Consider the following 21,230-nt stretch of genomic DNA (forward strand, 5'->3'; position numbering starts at 1 on the left):
GGGTCCCATAAAAATATTACACGTGTTTCAATCAAACATATTCCAACCAAACATGACAATTGAAAATTCTCGGAAAACTCTGAAGGAAAAAGGGAAATTTCGGAAAATTAAATTCCCATATGTTCTACGCACGATGAAATGCACTACTATATCTTCTTCTATCTATACCAATAAAAAAGCATCGCCGAATGTGTTGATAAGAGAAGAACTCGAGGAAGGAATTGTCCGATTTAGGGCTGTCTTTATTCTATCATATTTTCTGTATAGAACATTTATTCCATGTAACGAAGAAACGTGTTATTTGCAAGTGGTTGAAAAACCTTGAACGAGAATTTTGTCTGAAAATAATCTGATATTATAATGATGAATTTTGTTAGAAATACTAGGAATTTAATAGTAAAAGGTAAATTCAATGGGGTCGATTAGAAGATCAATCAATAAACAGTTCTGCGATTGGACCCATGAACTTGCTCATAGTAAGAAAACGTGAATGTTTGAAGGTATTCATAACAAAAAACAAATTTTGGGCGTAACGAAGTTTGCCGGGTCAGCTAGTCCCCAATTAATTTCTAGTGATGAATTTTTGATTGGATGACGTTGGCATTTTCTCAAATTTTCCATAAAAATCTAAAACTGTTTCTGTATGAATAACAATTTTAATTTAGTTTTTACAAACTCGTCACTTTGGAGTGGTGAATGTTTCATGCTTTACTATATTTACAGAGAATGCATCGTTTGTTGGGAAATCTGTAGAAATCGTTTGTGTTTATTCATACTGGTAATAATGCTAACAGGAATATATATTTCGTATGAAAGCATATGTTCGATGTTCGTGTCCACAATAGGAAATGTTTCCGTATCTGTTTGTTTGTCAGCTTCTCGCGTTGAAATATTTCATGGTTGAGAATGAAAAATATCGTCAAGCTTTAACGACGCCCTCTATGCATCTCAAACAAAGCAAACGAGTGCTTTGAGTTGTTGCTTTTTGTTTATAAATTATATTAGGTTAGACTGAAACTATAATTAGATATCACTTTTCTTGTAGTCACGTAATTCTACTTTATAAATATTTCTTCTCGTACTAGCTTATTCCTTCGCTGTTACAATTGTTATATTTTTCTTCTTCTTTCACAAAGCGTTTTGTGTTTGATAAGAAAAGCAGATTATTCACTGGCCAAATTTTCTCAAACAATATCAACAATAAAGTTTTTTGGATCATGATTCATCGATTAATTAAAAAAAAGCTTTTTACAATACAACTAAAATAAATTATTTGATATTGGTACTACTTACAAAAACTAGACATCGCTTCAGACGAAACCACCTTACCGTAGTTCTTAGTCAAGCTGCTTTACTTGTCTTTAAATATCAAGGAGCGTTTCACAAACATTCCGAAGGTTGCTAAGCAAATTAAATTACTTTACCTTCCCCGTTCGAGCTTTTGTTTTTGCGCGTTGATTGGGGCTACACATTCTGTCTCGCTTATAGTCTCGTTCATTCGCATATAATTTAAGTATATCTCTCACACCATTTCTCTTGTTGATTTGCCTTCAGGGAAACGATTCAAGTTATTCCATAGTGATTAACAAAATTTACAAAATGTACAAAAGTGTGTTTTAAAGGCACTCGAATGGAAACCTGTCATTGCATACTAGTGATAGAGCCACTCCGACGGCAGGATATAATCTTTCATGGTGTACAATGTTTTTGCGAACCAATGTATCCCCTCGTGTCGGGGTAAACTTAAACTATGACTTTGACTACTAAATTTAAATAGATTCATAAACTTCTGTGCCATGCGATATGGGAGGAAGCTAAGGTGTGCCACCTTCTGGCTATCAATGAGTGCATAACATGAGGCGGCTATCGAATCGACCACCACAGTGCCTTCCAGGGTGAGAGGAGCATACACACCTCGTGATAATTTCGTCGATATCCGAAGCACCTTACGTGGTTCCAAATTGTTGTTGATGTTGACCAAAATGTAGTCGCCTTCCTGGACGCGATCGGCAAATATAAAACGTGTTTCACCGAGTAGCATCTGCCACACCATCACTAGATGGGCCGGTGTCACAGAGAGCTGAGATCCTCCGTCGGCCTCTATGTGTACGAATTCCCGGCTTTGATGGGTATCCCGGTCCATGAAGAGCATGACTTCACTGTAGATGGCATTTCCAGCACTGTCAACACTGAGCACCTTCTCGCCAATTTTGAGTTCGCTTAGCTTCCGCTTTTCTCCGTCCGCGGTTTGGACAGTGCTGTCCCCGGTAAAACATCCGCTGGCATGGTTTGACTGTGATGAATCTGTGAATGGAAGAACACAAAGGACAAAATGATAGTTGCGTCAAAATTTGATACCTTGTCAAAATATGTATCGACCGAGTAAAATAATCAAACAAATGAAAAACATGACTTGAAAAGGCACCGCGGCGCCGTGCTGTGGTTTACATTTTTACTATCTATTGATTTATTGCACAGTCCTTTAGCCACATAGGTCCCCTCCTTTTCCCATAGGTTTATTGTTGAAAAAGGTCGTTCCTTCTCTTTCATGTTCGTTTACATTGTTGGAGCGAAACAAGATTCAATTATCTGCGTGGGATGCTCATTTTCTCAATGCTGATGGTTATCTCCCTTCCGCTGATGCTTTGGTTTTCGAGAGTGAGAAAAGCAGTTTAGCTTTTTGAAGTTCATGTATGTTGCCAGAAAGGAAACTAATCTGTATCAATGACAATGAGGGATAACAATAACCGAACGGTTTATAAAGCGAACAAGAAGAAAGAGATCAGACAAACTTATGCCGGATTCTGCGTGAGGTCCTCCTTTTTCAAGGAGCAGTACGCCGCTCGGTTTTCACATTTTTCGGGGTGCATGTGTGTGGTGCGGTGATTGCTATCGGTGGATGTTGAGCTGATTGCGCATTTGTGCAACGATATACCAGAGTATAGCCATCAGCAGGCAACACTTCAGTGAAGTAGAAAATCATTTCCCGCCTCTTGCAAGCTGCTACGGAACGGTTTGGGTTACCTGTGCCCTGCAAGACGGATAATTATATAATCGAGACCGAGATGAGATGGATCGGTTGCTAATTTTGTTCATTCTACCGTTATTCTGTGGTGCGGCACTTTCAAATTAATCGACCTTCACTGCTTTTGTCGAGGGTAGGATGTACCGTATTTTGACGTGTTTGGGGTTTGTCCTGTCATGTCGAACAAGCTAATGACACCCTTGCAATGAATTGCGTATTAATTGATGGCGTTGATTTGAATTTGAAGGTGTACGACAACAGCGTCCATCAACAGTCGGGAACTTAAGCTTGTTAAAAAGCATTGCTCACCGAGAAGATTGCAAATCGTCGTATCATTGTATTGAAGCGCATAACACGCACAGATTCCTATAATCCATTTGGCTAACCAACTTTACTCTAGAATCTGCTCAAGGAAGGGACATAATTCCGTCAAAAAATTAATTTACTAATAATATTATCCCTTCTAATACTGCGATACTTTTTCAAGCTATCGGGGTTGCGGCTTTGCGTTGAGCTTTAGCAGTTCTTGGAAAAGGAAAAGGATTGTCGATAGAAGAGAATTATATTTGTTTAGCTCTTGTGAGTTGAACTCTCGGCCCGATACAAGTTCTATCGTTTGGGAAAGGATTTGTTCAGGTGTTTGCTATTATCTTTTTCGGATACTTCACAGGCAGTACGGTAGACGAGCAAAAATGGAATGGAGAAACAAGCAAACCACAAATAAAAATAGGTTTCCATATCCTCTTGGGCTTGTTCATTCCCTTTGTTGGATCTTCTGTTTATGTGCCTTTTAGTATCATCCTACTCCCGATAGATTGTAAAGCACTGAAATGCCAACTCATGTGGTTTCTCATTTTTCGTGCTATTCCCACCAGCAGAGGCGGCACAGAATGCCGAACCGAAAACCAAAATGTTAGGAGGTGTTCTGTTTTGGTGCACAATAAAATAAACGGCCTCAGATATGTGGTCGAATCGCCGCTGGGCGCTGCTGCTGCCAATCGTGTTTCGAATGTGGTGGTGATGATGCTGAGAGTTTCCTAACCGCAGAGAGCGAGAGGCATCCTGCCGGGAAAACCAGTTTCGACGTCGGTTTATTTCATTTTTTCCCTGGTCTTCGTGATACGGGGTTTCGACGAATAGCGATAGATGAATGGTCGACTCGCAAGCTTTCTTGATTTTCCGAGACGTATGAATGAATTTTAAACATCGATTCGATAACCAGTTTTACAGGATTTGATACATGATTAAACATAATGCAATGTGTTTCATTCAGAAGCGTTGCTCAGAAGTTCCGTATTTACTGAATCTTGGAACGAAATATTTGAATTCGGGCGAGTTTTGAGACACATGTTTACCGTTGTGTAGGAATAAAAATAAATACCCATCCTTCGCCTTTTCTGAGTGATATGAACCTTTCAATCAGAATTTAATTCTTCGCCAAATCGCCTGTTGATTTATTTCAAATGTTTCCACTGGCCTTTTCGATTTCATTCGGTTTCCCATACGCCGTATTCTCTCTCGACATATCTGTTATTGTTATAGTTTCAAAACAAACAAATCCTGACGCAAAGTGCCCTCTTTGAAAGCAAATTTCTTTTCTTCCCGCCTGCAGAAGATGAATGAAACGCTTCTCCGCGAACCAACTGCATTCTCACGATATCGGAATTAAAATTATTTACATCAGAGTCCGTTTATTGCGCCGCTACCATCGACTTATTACTCTGCCTCCACCAAGCAGCAGCAGATCCGCCTGGTGTGATGTCAGACAGTAATAACCACGAATAAAAGTTTATTAATGTTATATCTCTTCAAGGCGGATTCCATGCTTCTTTCTGATGACCAGCTGCTTCTGGACAAATTCCATCGACGTTTCGTGTTACCCATCCCACAGACGGATATTAATCAGGAGCTATATCATGATACGTTGCAATGCTTGTTGAACGAGGTATGCTAACAATTATTTTCACTGTTAGTGAATATCCATTTCATTAATTTCATCAGTCTCTAGATGAAAATAGAAATAGAAACTGTGAATAAAGTAATAGAGAGTTGACGAAACGGCATAACTGGCCGTCGCCATTTTATTGATCGGAGTCTTCAGCAGCTTTCCTGTATCTGTATGTATCTCTTGCTGCCGTTAATCGTCGTCGTTACCTCCGCGTTCCACGTCTGTCTTGGTTGGTCTCTTAAGAGGCGGCGGCGTGAGTAAAATAGTGGTGAGGATGCGAAGTGTAACGCTATCTTGTGCTATGTGTAGAAAAGAGATACCCTCAGTCGGGTTTGCCCAATTTTATAGGCGGCATTTAACAGACAAAGCTACATCCAAACAAGAGCTTGTTGTTGGGGAACAAATTGCACTCACAAAGCTTGGTGGTTTTTAGATTCGAAGTGGTGTGAATGAAAATGTGAATGAATGGCCGAAACTTGTCGGTGGATGCTAATAGATTTTTTTCACATGAATACCATCAATTTTAACCAGGCTAGTTAGGTCTGAATAGATGGCGCAAAATACATGCTTTTTGCTGTATGTCATTTAATGCATTGTAAAACTGATATACAGGTAGCTGAACCGGAACATTCTAGGATAGGATAAACATCATACAGGGTGTTCCACAAAAAAGGGCGAAAATCCTTTCTCAATGTTCAAAAATATTTTTCTGATTTTTCATGATTGAAAAGCCTTTTTAATTATTCAAGCACTCTCAATTACTCACTCCAGGCAATTATGAAATCGAGTTACCTTTATAACATAGTCTTCTGATATCGAAGTCCACACGTTGATGTTGGAAGCACTCAAAGAATCGACACTTGGGTGTGAGGATGTACTACATGGGCTGAAAATGGGCTGAAAAGCCATACAAATCAAACACAAATTTCTACATTACTCGAGAACTAATGAAGCAAATGAAACCGAATTTGGCATGGTGAGGTTTTAGGGTGCAATAAGTAATTGTATGGTGGTTAGATACTCCTCCCCCTCTCCTTATTTCCATACAAATGAAACACAAATTTCTTTATAACTTGAGAAATAATCAAGCAAACGAACCCAAATTTAGTATTGGAGGTTTTAGGGTGCAATAAATGTCTCTATGGTGGATAGACACAACCCCCCCTCTCTAAGGGGGGCCTCCCATACAAATGAAACACCAATTTCAGTATAACTCGAGAATTAATCAAGCAAATGAACCCAAATTCGGCGTTTGGACGTTTCAGGGTGCAATAAATGTTTTTATGTTAGATTCTTCTATCTATATAAATAAAAATGGATCGCAAATTACACATTATAAGAGCAAAACTTTAAGAAAGAATTATCCGATTTCATCCTATCATATTTTATGTATCAAACATTTATTCGATGTAACGGAAAAACATGTTGTTTGCAAGTGATTGAAAAATCTTGAACGAGAATTGTGTCTGAAAATAATCTGATATTATAATGACGAGTTTTAATGGAAGTCCTAGGAAATTTATATTAAAAGTAAATTGTGAAGGGTCAATTAAAAGATGAATCAAGGAACAGTTCTACGATTGGGTTCATGATCGTAAGTAAAAAAATGTGAATGTTTGGAGGTATTGATAAAAAAAAAATTTTGGGCGGGACGAAGTTTACCGGGTCAGCTAGTGTTTAATAAAAACAATCGTTTTTTGGGCATAGCTGTATTCATTCCTCAACATAGTTTCCTTCGAGGGCAATACACTTGGTTAATCGAGTTTCCAACATTTCGATTTACTTTCTTTAGTACGAAACGTCTGAGTCTTTGAAATATGCTTCAGTGCCACTCTGCAGACTGTCTATTGGACTCAGGAGTGTAGTAATGGATCCACGTTTCATCCCTTGCCGCAAAACGCCGCATGAAGTCCACTCGATTACGCTTCAACAACACCAAACCGGCTGTTGAATCATCAACGCCCCGCTGTTTTTGGTCGAATGTCAACAAACGTGGCACCCATCGCGCGGATAACTTTTTCATGCCCAAAATGTATCCCGCTCGTTCGTTTGAAATACCTACGGCCTAGCAAACTCGCGTAACTTCACTCTAGGATCATGCAAAACAAGTCGATTATTTTACTTGTATTTCTGGATTCGTAGCCTCTTTTTGCCTTCCAAAGTGAGGTGCATCTGCGGTGCTTGTAAGGCCCATTTTAAATTTACTAAACCACCGATAAACTGTTGTTCTCGAAGGATCAGGAGTGAACAACATTTGGTCAACCACTGCATTGATTGTTCAGAAGATTCACCCTAGTCCTAAACGAAGCTTTCAGGTCATCTTAGACCAATCGATGCATGAAGTACTAAGAGATATTCGCTTTTTTCATGAACGATTTCATCAACTTGGTCGAACAGGAAAAGAACGTTTCACGTTATAACGGTAGCCAGATGGCATCCTTCAATCGCTGTGAATTGCTTCGGAGATTTTTTCACGAGAATCAAACAGGTCAAATACTCATTTGCGTACATGTTACCGATACAAGATATGTTGCACCCTAACGTTACTTAACAGATGATGTTCAAAGATTATACACACCCAAAAATTTATCGGAAAAGTGCAAACACTATCCAAAAATGAGTAAAAAAATCAGACTGAACGTCAACTTGGAATTGTACCAAAAAAAGGTCCAAACGATATCAAGCGTAGATTGAATAAAGGTCGGCTCGAATGCAAGGTTGTTTTACACGAAACTTACCGGTAATTTTACTCTAACTTTTATATTTAAAATTCTACATCAAAATTGTCCTCGTACGACTTTCAAAGATAATCAATACCAACATTTTACGATGTAGAATTTGTCATTATCTTAATCCTGCTCAAAGTTATTGATGGTTTTTCACCCAAAAACTCATAATTTCAATTTCAATTTACTCAAATACGAAAAATAACATATCTTTGAAAATCACATATTATATAGAGTGAAATTTGTTCTTTCAAACTCCGTCAACAAACATTTCTTTATGTTTGCGCCAGAAAGAATAACACGCAATTGAAGAGAGCGTATTTTTTGGAAAGAAATATCAATAACTTTGAGTGAAGTTGAGATATAGAAAAGTTCTACATCGCAAAATGTTTGTATCAGTATGTTCTAAAAGTCTTTTGAAGACAGTATTTGTATGTAGAATTTGAAATATAAAAGTTAGAGCAAAAAAACAGTTTTTTAATGGTGACCCCAAAGCAAATTAAGAAAAAATCGCTATATCGGTTATTTCAAGAGATAGAAAAAAACTTTGTTCGAGCTCTAAACGCTAATTTCCACTTAAATGTGTGGGTGTGGGAGAGTAGCACAATTTCTGTTATTTTTGAGCTCATTTCATTTAATAAATCAAGATGCCAAAACATGTGTTGAAAATTATTCTTGGGTGTGTCGTAAGTTATTAGAAGAAGCACTCATGGTAGCATGAATTATAAATAGTATGCATTGATAAATATAAACAAGGATAATTTTCAATACGTACGACGAGAGTGACGTGTTTAAATGGTATTTCGCTCCTAAATAATTGGCAACGCGGATGGGATTCTGATTTAAGTTTTGGTTTATCTTTGAAATATAAATTATTTTCTGAGAAAATAAATAATGCTTTCAATGTTCATCAATCACAACCACTAACGGACTGGGGAATGGCAATGAAATAAATGAAGCACGTGAATCACTCTTAGAGAATGTTCAATTCGATTGGTATGCCAATCATCGAAATCTGATCGCAGTAAAAAAATATTGATGTAACTACTAGACGAAAACGTGACATGTTTTCCGATTAGACACCCGCACTGAAAAATGTAGTCCTACGTCAAAAAAATGTGACAGTTCCACCAAACTTGATGGTTTGAAGTAAGGAGGCTACTGACTTGGGTCGAAGAAACTGTTAGCTGACAGAACTGTTGGTTTCGGTTGCTGATTGGAAGGTAGAAAACAATGTTTGCTAGTTTTGGTGCAAGAACACTGTTGTTTATCAAACTGCAGGTTTGAGTGAAAAAAAAAAGAATGTTTGTCAATTGCAAGTGATAAAAAGCTAGATTATGTGAATGAAATACCACACGACAAGGCTCCGACGAAATAAGTATTCTCTTCGCGAAATCCGTGATGTTTTCGTCTGATCGGATCTTATGTATACACATTAGGGCCATGTGTATACACATGGTCATGTCAAATTTTTGGTTTTTCGACCCTCGAAAATCTTCCAAGGGGGGAAATTTGGAAAATCGAAAAAATATTTTCCCAAATTTTAAGTCATTGAGGAAAACATAAAACGTTGAGATCTGGTGTTATCTCGAAAAAAAAATTTCTGAGTGGCCAAAAATCAAAACTTCGAGTGCTTTGAAGCACCTCTTAATCATGTCCGACGTTTGTGCTTGATGAGTCATTTGGCATCGGAAAAAAAATTCGATTTTCACAATTTCATGTACCTCCTTCTTGAAAGAGGATTCGAGGATCAATAAACCAAACTTTGAGCGCATTGAGACTCCCCTAAATCACGTCCGATTGAGCTAAAACTTTGCATAAGTCATATTTTAAAGCCAATAAACAAATTGTACATGTTCGGTTTTTTAAGTTCCGATGATTTTTATTCACATTTAAAACATTTGCAATGATGTTTGTCTTGTATGAAACGTATTGTGTTGTGTCGGAATAGTATAAAACTGGTTTAAGAAAGTAGTAGGCATGGTAGCATGAATTATTATCAGAAGTAGGTATTGATGAGGATAATTTTCGAAACATACATCGGGACTGACGTGTTTAACTTTTATTCCGGACACAACACTTTCACTTGAAAGGTGAGGAAATTTGGATTGGATAAAGTTGTAAATTATTTACCGTTCTGAATCATATTTTGGACGCTTAAGGCATATGATGCAGTAAACAGATCTAAGCTTTATGCACAGGTATTATTTGGTTGATATTTTCGATAAATTAGTTCAATATGCTTTCAAGCTTTCTACTTTGGTACCTATTTTTTTATCTTCGCTTATTTTTCGTCGGCCTAATTCAGCCACTTCAGTGCCAATCACCGACATCAGGGAGGCGACTCCACCTGTTCCTACCTATCAGACTCAACAACTCATGAGTCGGGACATTCTTTACTTCCCCTCCGAAGGAAGACGTAACCAGAGATTTTTCGCCTCAGAAAATCCCGACGACGCCAGCTGGGATTGAACCCAGGCCGATCGGATTGTGAGGCTGTTACGTTAACCACACAACATCTGGTGCCGTCCAATTGGTATCTATTTGATTAAAACATAAAAAAATCATCGAATAAAATGCTTTTCAAATGACGCGAATAAGAATCAAACTTCGGACACTAAATCAGATCACGGACAGATTGAATTCAAATTTCGGACACTTTATTTTGTAATTTTTTGGACAAAAATTACATTACACTTGATTATATTTTATAACACTTAACACTAAGTGCGAAACACTTACCAAGCAATCACAGTAAACTGCTATCGATGATTAGAACTGATGAAACACGCGAGAAATCTAAATATTTTTGAACGGGTAAATTGTACGTGCGCACGCTAAGCAAACGTCAAACACAAACGATAATGTGTAGTGTTGTCAGGTTTTTGCCGATTATGTTATAATTCAAATGTAGTTCTCATATGAAATGATAGTGAAACCAAGGGATTACTCTAAAGAAGCAATTGTGATATTAATGTTATAGTTATATCATCAGTGCATTAAGCATTTCAAGATATTAGAACAAAGTGTCCGAAATATGATTCAGAACGGTAAATTAGTGGAATGAGAAAAAATTTTAAAAAACGTTTTTATAAATTTTCTTCCAAAAAATGTATGATAAACTAGATTTTTCGTATTAATAAAATTGAAGTTCTTTAGTCGTTCTACAATTCGTTCTTTGACACCCAAATTCTATTTTTTGACGTAGGACCTTTCAGTATACATTTCAATGTTTCGGGCGAAACATGTGTATAAATTGTGAACGTTAATATCAATGATTCAATTGATTGATTCACTTTCACTTGAATAAATGAATAATTTTGTACTGAATACAGTACTTGCATTTTGTTTCCACTGCATCCTGGCTGGTTTAAGCGGTGATCAAAAACGATTGTGTAGTGTACTTTTTGAATTAGAATCATATTAGGGGAAGCAGAACCCAATCCAAGAAAAGTTAAGATACTCTGTCATCGTTAGGATTCGAGCATATGCGAAGGAGGATTTTCTCATGAAACATGATTCTCTCTAGCTTCCTGTTATATTCCGGGTCTGCTACAGAACATTGAACATATACCATAGTGAGTTGTAAATATACTATTGGGCATAAAAGCAAACATTTTCATCGTTTAGACGAGATTGACAAAAAAAAGTTGACTTGTAAATAACCAATAACCATGCGAGAAAATTTTGTGCAACGCAAAAGTGCGAAACAACCCAACGGCTTATGTAAAACGACGATGTCAGCTTGCCGAACAGACTTGTACCCCAAAAAGGAAAAATGCATTAACAGGATGCTGATTTTTTTGCCTTGCTCGCTTCACGCATACTCCCGAAGACCGCGAGGGAAAATAATTAACAAGCCAAGCTTTTCATGATGTTTCTCGCATTGGTTGAGACGTGGCCTTTGCCAGGAGGAACATTTACAGGCCGTCGTCGTCGAGACTCGATCACAATTTACATTCATTAAATATGCCTTTCGTGGATCTTTTGCTGACAGTGCAATCACTGTGCGAAAATTGACGCTTTCCAGGCGGACAATGGCGTGAAATACGAGTGATCTTTGGCTGGGCTGAACATGTAAGTCTAAGAAGGAAGACCGATCGTGTCAGTCAAGGCGAACATGGGGCCGTTTGAGGTCTTTTTTTTGTAGATTGTAAAATGATACCGTATCATGTACGAGAACATAAGACGGTAAAACAAAAGTATCTAATTACGAACCGTTCTGGGGATCGGCCCGGTATCATAGAGGGTGGTTATTGTTTCGGTTACCGTGGTGCTATTGTTGTTGATATTGATCTACAAGGTAATGTGCAAATATTGGAACCTACCTGATTTGACAGAACAGTGGATGTGGCTGCGGCTTTCGTAGAACACCCAATCGAAGCCCGCTTCCACGGCTAATCGAGCTAACATCCCGATTTTTGAGCGGTCTTTGTCAGATGTCATTATGTCCACGGCACGGCCCTCGTAATGCAGTGAATCTCGGGCATGCATGTGATCTTCGTCCCAACCTTCGGTGACCAGCAAACGCAGGCCAGGCCATTGGTTCATTACTGATACGGCTAGGATATTGAGCTTTTCCTTACAACGCTGCAAACAGAGGAAAAGAGAGGCGACATAGCTCAATGAACATATGGACGATAATTTAATTTAACGATAATAACGATAATTATTTGTCAACATGGTAATTGCTGTAAATTAGTGCGAGTTTCACGGCGTTCTGAGCGTGGTGGCTGAGTGTGTGTATAAAAAGTGGTTAACTGCCCTGCGGACCTTTAATAGCGTGCAAATTATCGTGCAGAGACACCTCGACCAAGTGTGCACGCGTCCATATTACTAACGCGACAAGTGTTTGAAGTTATACAAAATGAGGATATACGTACTTTCGGCGATTTGTTACCGGATGATAGATCGATCGTTAATCGGGAAGTGATTCAATTTTGCTCCATTCCGTCGAATGCTTTGCGGTAAATATATACGAGAAGAATCAAGTTTTGTGCCCAAACGGGTGGCGGTAAAAATATGATCAACGAGGTAATTTGTAATCCGGTTTCATTTTGCTTTGCCTTCCTATGCTTCACTTCACACACTCCTCCCGTGTAAGTATAGTTGTTGTAAATTACTAACTGGAAAGTGTACGCAAAGAGAAGGTGAGCAAAATAAAAACCTTTTTTGCATTTAATGATGGCCTCTCGACAGAGTGGCAGCTGATTAACGAGGTGCGTGTAGCAATAAAAATAAAAATTAATCTTTTTTGCACCCAAGAAGCTCTGGCGATGACCGAAGTGTTCCTCTTGGCGCTGTATCGGGAAAAGGCCTCAATTTGCCACTGGTTGCTAATTTTCACCTTTTTCTCGCCGATCCGCCGATGGGCCGTAGGTGTGAAAGGGAGGAAATTGACAGCGCTGGACTAAATAACTGTCAAATTAAACAGTCGCCATAACGGTTCCTTACCACCGTTGCAGGAGCGAGCTTCACACGCCTGCTGTTTATCTGCGCTTGTTCGTCATTTAAGTGGCGTCCGGGACAGTCGCCGTTGCGCAGATGGCTCCACCTACGAGAGCGCGAAGAAGTATAAAGGCGTGGCTTAAGTCATTAAAATTATTTTCGTTCCATGCATATGTTCCAAAGCGTCGAAAGTTTCTCGTTTCTTCTACACTCTAGTCAATAAACGAAAACAACAGCAATAAACAAATACGATTCAACGGATGCAGAACGAGCTTAGGAGCTTAGGTGGAAATTCTTTTCCCCAATAATTATCACCTGGTTTAAAATTTTAAAATCTAAAATTTCGCAAAGATCGCTTGGTTTTTTTTACAGTCTCAGAGGAACTAAAGGCAAAATTTATGTTTATGTTTATGCCCATGGTCGTTCTGGTTGAATAGGCTTTAGGATTAAATGAATAGCACGCAGTGCCAAAGTGAAACCGACAAGAAAAGAAGGCAGATTCAACACAATACATCATACAGTTAATCTGGTAAACATTTCGTCACAGATGTCATATTAGATTTAAATGTTTTCACGGCTGTCAATTGGTTGGGTGTCTGATGAAACGTTTTCTTCACTTCTCACCCATGTATAGACTAGAATGAAACCAGTAACCACCCCGGTGTGAAGTCCTCGGAGTGGAGCGAATACGAGGTCAAAGTGAAGAGTGAACTTGGACACAAAGTGTAATCGATTCTTGAGAGTTGTCCTTCCTCCCTCCATCCGCATCGGCCACTGCCGCTTTGTCGTTGTTTTTTTGTCATCGTTCTCTCCCGTGTTCACTTCCTGGAATTTTACGCCTCGGTATCATTTGTCTTGTCTCGAATTCCTTCCTCCCAAGCTGGTGGTTGTCTTGTTTGCTGTTTGTTTTAAGGCTACCGTGGAATTGATTCGCTGCATACGCTTAGAGTCGGAAGAATTTGTTACGGCGTCTAAATATTTGGACGTTTTAAGGTTTTGGGTTCCCTACGTTTGGGTGTTTCTCCCAATGTTTGTCGTTCACGAATTTGTTCCCTCTCTTTCTTGGATGGTTTCTCTTGATTTGAGCTTTTGTGGTAAAAGATGCCGTCACATCTAATTTAAAATATCTTTCGGGTCTCCTCAGCTTCTCTGCACATTTTCCCAATTATAAATTGGCACGCCGCTGAACCGTGTCCAGCTGGAAAAGATTTGTTCCATAGGTTTTACCAAGAACTTTTTGGTTGGTTTCTTGCAGCTGGTGGATATTTAGTAATACTTCCTAATGCGTGTATGCTCGGGTAATTCGGTCCTTTTTTGTTTCCAATGAACAAGTTTATATTGATTATAAATTTAAAATAGGTTCAATTTTGCAGCATCATGAAAAAAACTCATCAGCGTTTTTATTTAGTGGACTGAAACATTATAAAAATCTAAATGGAGGCTCATTACGAAAACATCCGGATACATCGAAAAAACTGATTGGGGCATTTTTTTGAGAGTTTTATTACAAAATTCAACTGAGTGTATACACTGATAGGCAAAAAAGTGCCCACCTCACCTTTTTTTGCATTTATTTTGTTTATTTTATTCAAATTAAAGTAAACACACTGTAATGTTTTTTTTATATCTTATTTTGTATATTTTTTTCTAAGTTTCACCTATGTAATACGGACCACCAGTGACGATTGTGTCTCATTTATCCGAAAGACAGTTCCCCGACAGACATTCACCCGAATTCCAATCACCCGAATGTAACAAATACCCGAATGCGACAGATACCCGGATAGAACATCTACCGGAATGGACATTTACCCGAATGCAATAGTTAACTGAATGTAACATTTATCCGAATATACTAAAAATCGTGATTTTTGAAGATTTTGCTTGAATTTTGACCATATCGATATTGCAGCCACATTAAAAAAGATAGAAGTTGGTTGTCAAAGAACAAATTGTAGAGCGGTTAAAAAACTTCAATTTAGTTGATAGAAACAATCAAGTTTAATATACATTTTTAGGATGATATTTATAATAACACATTAAAAAATTTTAATTTTAAGTTTTTCACTTCCAAAATGTTATTAAAATCCACTAATTTTCTCATCTTTCAAATGAAAACTGAATCGTCTTCCGTAGCGTACTTTTTAATATTGAATCAGTTTGAGGCAACAGAATCCGAAACAAAAAAAGCCCTATAACTGTCATTGTTGAAATTCGAACATATGCGTAGAAGGATTTTTTTCATCAAATATGATCGTCTATCACCTCCTGAGAGAATCTGAATAAATTTATTTTTTCATGTGAGAAAGGTGTTTTCTGATTTTAAGAGGATAAATTTAAAATCAAATTCCTCTTTTATATTCAAAAACGAAAAATACATGCAAAAAAACAAATAAAAAAAATTTGTTTGACTCGATTATATGCAGGATTTGATTATATACAGTGAAAAAAGAAATCAATCGGTGGAACACAGGTTTGCTTGCGAGAGGTCGCCGCTTCCGACTTTGAATATTGACATGATTTCGATAAGTTTTCATCGAAAGACCCCTCGGCTGTTTATGTTTTGACATTTTGCCATGTTTTCAAGCAAACGGCTCGACCAGGTTGGGAAAATTCTTCAAAAACTAAAAACGTTTGAAATCGTTTGGTGGATCGCCCGGGCAAAGGCTGAAAGCACAAAACGATCTTGAACGCTCGAAACGAAAATCCCAGCCTATTCAAGTGTTAGCAAAACTTGTTAAATTTCTGAACAAGGGCTGTGTCGTTCTGAGTTGGAGAAAGTTATACCATCGCATGGAAGCCCGAAAGTGGCAGATCGGCAAAGCCAGCGAATCATGAAACACATGCAAAAGTAGTGGATCTTGTCAAGCGGAGCCCGCAGCTGTCATCTGAGGGAAGCGATGAAAAAGGTGAATGTTCCGAATTCTATGTCCAAAAAAAAAACACGCAGAAGTGGGCTGGGTTGAGAAACTCTACAAAAATTTGTTAACAAATTATGAATTCGTGGTTCCGAACGACGAAATGTACTGTCTGGCAGTTTTCAATCAAACTCATGGACAGGAATTTTATAACTCGGTTGACCCGGAAAAGAATCAAATCAAATAAAAAGAAAAAAAAATATGAAAAAGTCGAAAATTTGAAAAGCGTTTGTTACTTTTGGGACCGTGAACAAAGCAATCTACCAGGAGGAGCGCCTACGGAAGAGAGCCTTTCTGCCTTTTCTGGAGCAGCATAAGCTGGATTGAATAATCCGACCGGATTTTTAGCCACTATTCAAATTCCACCTAAAAGTGAAAATACCTTAACAGTGGTTCCCAAGGAAATGAATCCACCCAATACTCCGAAACTTACATCAATTGAAAACTACTAGTAAATTGTTGAGCACACAGAAGAAAAAGAGTGGTATCACAATTGAACTGAAGGATTTCAATCGGAAATGGAAATTGGAAGCCAAACAAGTGGAAACAGGTCCCGTGGAAAAGATGATGGACACCTTGAGAAAAAAAACAATGGTCTATAGTAAGGAGGAAAACTGAAACATTGACCTTACAATAATCTTATAATAGCACCTACTAAGGTATACCTGTAACATTGAACGATATAAAATAAATTTATTTTTGAGCCCTAACAGGATTTTCGTGTCCGAATTTTTACATGTTCAGCTTTTATTTCTCCATACGAAAGACATTAACGAGCGTCAAGTAACGAACCCACACCAATGCGAACAAAAAAGTGAACAACTTCCACAATTTTCCACAAAAAAAAAATGCACAGGGATCACAATAACCTTCCAATTACTTCGAAAATGTACCCGGCCCTCTTGGGGAATGATGTTGGTTGGTTGGTCCGGTTGAAAAAGAATTAATTGATTTCCTAATTGAATGCAAGGTAACCGTAAACAACAAGCTTTGTACAAAAAAGGCACTTCGAAGGCAATCAAAACAAAGGGCAATGTTTGCCAAACACCACTGAGGCATGCGAATTTTAATTTTTCATATTGTTTTCGTCTTCCCTTTACCGGTAGTCCTCCTGCAGATGGCAAATCTCTAGAGGGGAATCACCAGCTGCTACTGGAAAGCTTTTCCCCCGGGGTCCGCAGAGATTAACTTTGAAACTATCATGGGGGTGAGTTCAATGAGCCTGAAAAGACCAATTGTTGTCCCGTTTCCCGTTGTTGAACTGAATTCTCGAGGAATATTGTTGCTGGAATTTCGTCGCTGGCAACGTTTGGATTCGATCGTACTAACTAGCAGACACAACAAGCCGCAAGTCACCTCTGATCTAGCCGCTTCCTTTCCCGGCTGCTACCTTCGGACTGTTTACCCAATTTCTTTCCCATTCCCATTCTCCGGGGCCTCGTTGTTCTCTGTTAGCACTAGGGATAATGATTAGAAAACAACAGCAAATTTACACCATTTTGTTAATTTTTCCTCTCGTTTGGTGCACGGTTTTCATGTTTAATTATGTTTACTCGGTCGTTTCGTTACAAAGCAGTGACCGTCAATGGGCATGTTAAAGACTGCTGTAAATGCCTGTAAATGTTTATAGTATTCCTTAGCGTCTGTCGCGATTGCTAACAATATCGCCGTTTGGTGGGCTGCGGTGTTTATGCGGTCACTTTCTTTGATATTGTACGCGCAGATGTGCATTTTCCCCGAGCATTCGACTTTCGGTAATGCTAAAATCAAGGCGAAGGGTTCAGTCGTGAACAATTTGTTAAGCATTCCCTGCAGAGGAAGACGAAATAAAAGATGACAAAATACGGACGAAGGGAGAAGAGCCATGCGGTTTAAGGCGCATTAATAAAAGTGACAAGTTACATGACTTTTCGGTTAGCTACAGCGGGATTTGATGATACCGAAGAAGCTGTCGCGCATGAGTTGGTTTAATGTGTGACTTGATGAACACTGGGATGCTGGGACGAAGAATAAAACATATTATGTGTAGTTTGAGGTAAGCTCAAAGATTTGCCGTTTGATCATTCCCACGCGGCGGGAGCGGGAACGGCGGAGGAAGAAGGATGCTAAGGAATGTTTACGATGACAGATGGCGTGCAATATCAAGATAGTCTATCGCCTGTTTGTCACGACAAACCAATAATAGCCGCTTATCAAGCATCGTGTGAGACAGCCCATCAATCATCTCTTGCCTCTATCAAATCGTAACCTAGGCGCGAAACGTTTAACCGCTTATAAGTTCACGACGCTCTCGTATTCGCAATTGATTTTGAGCGGGATGCTGCTTTCATCGCCACAGCGTAAATGTGGGTAGACTCGCAAGGGGGCGATATCAACTGCCAAACACCTGAGTCAAATATGGCGCTGCGTAGGCGTTCGAAGCCCAAACCGGGTGTAATACTTGCCACCGCTTTTTATCCGCCTCGGGTGGAAGACATATAGTGTCGGCAGTATATGACAAATATCACATATTCGTGGGGTGATAAATAGCCTCAACTGAAATCATTTGTCAAATCCGGTAAAGGAGGAAAAAAAACCTGAGTAAAAGGGGACGAATTAAAAAGAGATAAGTATTAAATTACATCGCATTAATATAATTCACTTGTTCTGTCATTTCAAGTTCATAAAACGTTCAGCGCGTTTTGGGCAGCAGAAGACAGACGGGGCGAATATCATACCGAAAGGCGCACAGTCACTGTTATTTATGTTGAACACGCTCGTGGTACAATAAGTTATGTCATCGAGCTCTATTCAACTGGTGCTTCTGCTTTTGCTATTTGTATAGTTCGCAGAAGCTGCACGGCAATCATTTTCCGGGGCAGATTATTAGTCACCCAGCAAGCGCAACAGGAGCGAGTGTCAGAAGTTGGTTTCGTACTCGAATGCGGTGCGTGGAGACGTGCTCCTGCCATAATAAGATGCAACCGTTTGGACGCTGGAAATTGATTGACGAGATGGGAAGGTGGAAAAAGATAATCGACGAAAAAATTACATGTATACTATGACAGTGTACATATTGCTATTGATGATCATGATCGGTAGACGATGGTAGAAGGGACGAACATCGTTCCAACTAACGGACGGGGTAGCGAAAGCGGATTATGTTACAGCTGTGTTGTGTTGATTGGACATGATAAACTTTCCGGGCCCAAGAAGCGATCAGCTCACTCAACAACGAGAGTCTCCTCATCTAGGTTGTGCATGAGAACGACCGGATAATCAATGGAAGTTGATAGAAATCAGATATTGGATCCCGGCGCAGTAGCAGGAGTAGCAGCAACAGCAGCAACAGAAGAGGACGATTCTACCGCTCTCCTCGAAGGAGTTACACAGGATCAGAATTTCGATGTATGTTGGGTAAGGTAAGTTTTTGGCATATCTGATAGCTTGATTGTGGGAATCCTTAGAAGCGTGTGCCTTTGAAAATATGGGAGGGGGCGCAGGAAGATGTTTCCTCACTTGATTGAATATGAAGCGTATTTTTTTCGGGTGGTAGATCAATATCTAAATAGCCAGAAGTGTATCCGGAGGTCGTAATCAGATACTGAATCAACCTACCGCTTGCTTGGAGAGGCAGCAGCAGCGTGCAAGGTTCCATCCGGACGTGGTGAAATTGATTTTTTGACAATTGACGACCAGACTGGAGTGGAGAGTATCGGATGTACGGCGAAGAATGCGACACATCTTGCGGTTAATTTTCGGTTTTTTAAGGGATCAGAACGGAATGTCAGCGAAGGTTATTGATCTGCAAGATGCTAGCAACATTCGGCATGAGAGCTGGCTGCGTTTGACATGGCTTAATGGAGCAATTTGCTGACACCAATATATGTTCACGGTTCATTATTTATGTGTCGTATTTCTGTGAATTTTATTCGCTCTTCCGCTAGCGCGCTAAGTATCTGTTCAATATCACCATAAATGTCCAACGGCGTATGGTTTCGTACACCATCAATGACTTTCCTAAGAGCATCTGCGCCGGAGCCCAGTCCGTGACTACGGAACTAATTGTGCACTGGTATATATTTTTTCCTCATAATTTATGTAAGCGTTTCGTAAGAATAATGTGCGCGAATGGTACTCTGGAAGTTAAGTATAGTCAGCACCGCAACAATCGATTGGAAGTTAATCTTTGCGGGAACACATTAAGCCTAGCCCATTCAGAGCTTAAACAAACTTCGCGCAGAGAGAGTGAATGAAGAATGGAAACGTTTTGACTTCCACCGATTATGGCGAACACACGGCAACGAATGGGAAACAAGGAAGGATCCCATCCCAATCCAATATAACCATGGTAGACCATTATGTTTCGTCTTCCAACATCTCTAGCGCTTTGTGCCCTGTGCGCTTTGATGGAAACGAGTAAATGGTAAAGTTATCATAACTCATCTCATATTATATTTTGTCCGATCCATTCCAACCGCCTTGGGACCGGGTCTGGGTATCGGCAATTTTCTTTGCGCTTTTCGCTTCACATTCGGAATCGCATCCATTTACGGTTATCGGCTGCCGCATAAATAGTTTCAAATCTCATACAAAATGAAATGTATTGAAAAAGAAGGCAACATGCTTTCCTCCTTTGGGCTCCTCTTTGATCGTGTATTCGAGCAATTCAATGGACGATCTTGTGTCTTTTCGGTCTGGTCTGATCGGCAACGGGAGGGGGAAGTGATGGGGGGATTTCTCTTTATCATTTCATGGTGAGATAGCTGACTGCGAAATTACGTTCACAGCTTGAGAAAGGATCCTGAGCCGTTCGAATGCACGAAAGAATGATCGACTTGACGGTTGTTCGCTAGTCCTGCGAAAACTGGTGTGGAAATGATATAAGATATCTGGAAATATTTGCAGATTGCGGAGAGGAATCACATCAGTGTCAGCTTGCAACTCTACCCTGTTGGGGAAATCGACCTGTAGCTAAGAAGGTACGACATAAAACATGCCGAAATACAACCGCAACATGAAAGGTTGCAAGGTTCGGTCATACTACATAGGCTCAACCGTACCGGTAGACTGGTGGAGTACAGATGAAGCCACTACCGAAGGAGTGGAACAACGAAACAGTGAATTTCGCCTGGAAATGTTGGGGTTGGCCGGCTTAGGTGATGGCTGGCGGTGGTGGCGCAGTT

General features: G+C 39.4%; 1 protein-coding gene across 1 annotated transcript in view; it reads right to left on the minus strand.

The window, feature by feature from the left end:
* Positions 1 to 636: 636 nt before the first annotated feature.
* The window catches only part of LOC129766464 (protein hedgehog), a 30,524-nt gene continuing 9,930 nt past the window's right edge, over positions 637 to 21,230 (minus strand). The window contains exons 2-3 of the mRNA XM_055766999.1: positions 12,028 to 12,289; positions 637 to 2,304 (exon numbers count right to left, since the gene is read on the minus strand). Of these exons, the coding sequence (XP_055622974.1) occupies positions 1,652 to 2,304; positions 12,028 to 12,289 (915 nt within the window). The 3' untranslated portion in view covers positions 637 to 1,651. The remainder of the gene's footprint in view (positions 2,305 to 12,027; positions 12,290 to 21,230) is intronic.

This window comes from Toxorhynchites rutilus, chromosome 1, assembly GCF_029784135.1.
Source record: "Toxorhynchites rutilus septentrionalis strain SRP chromosome 1, ASM2978413v1, whole genome shotgun sequence".
Classification (NCBI taxonomy): Eukaryota; Metazoa; Arthropoda; class Insecta; order Diptera; family Culicidae; genus Toxorhynchites; species Toxorhynchites rutilus.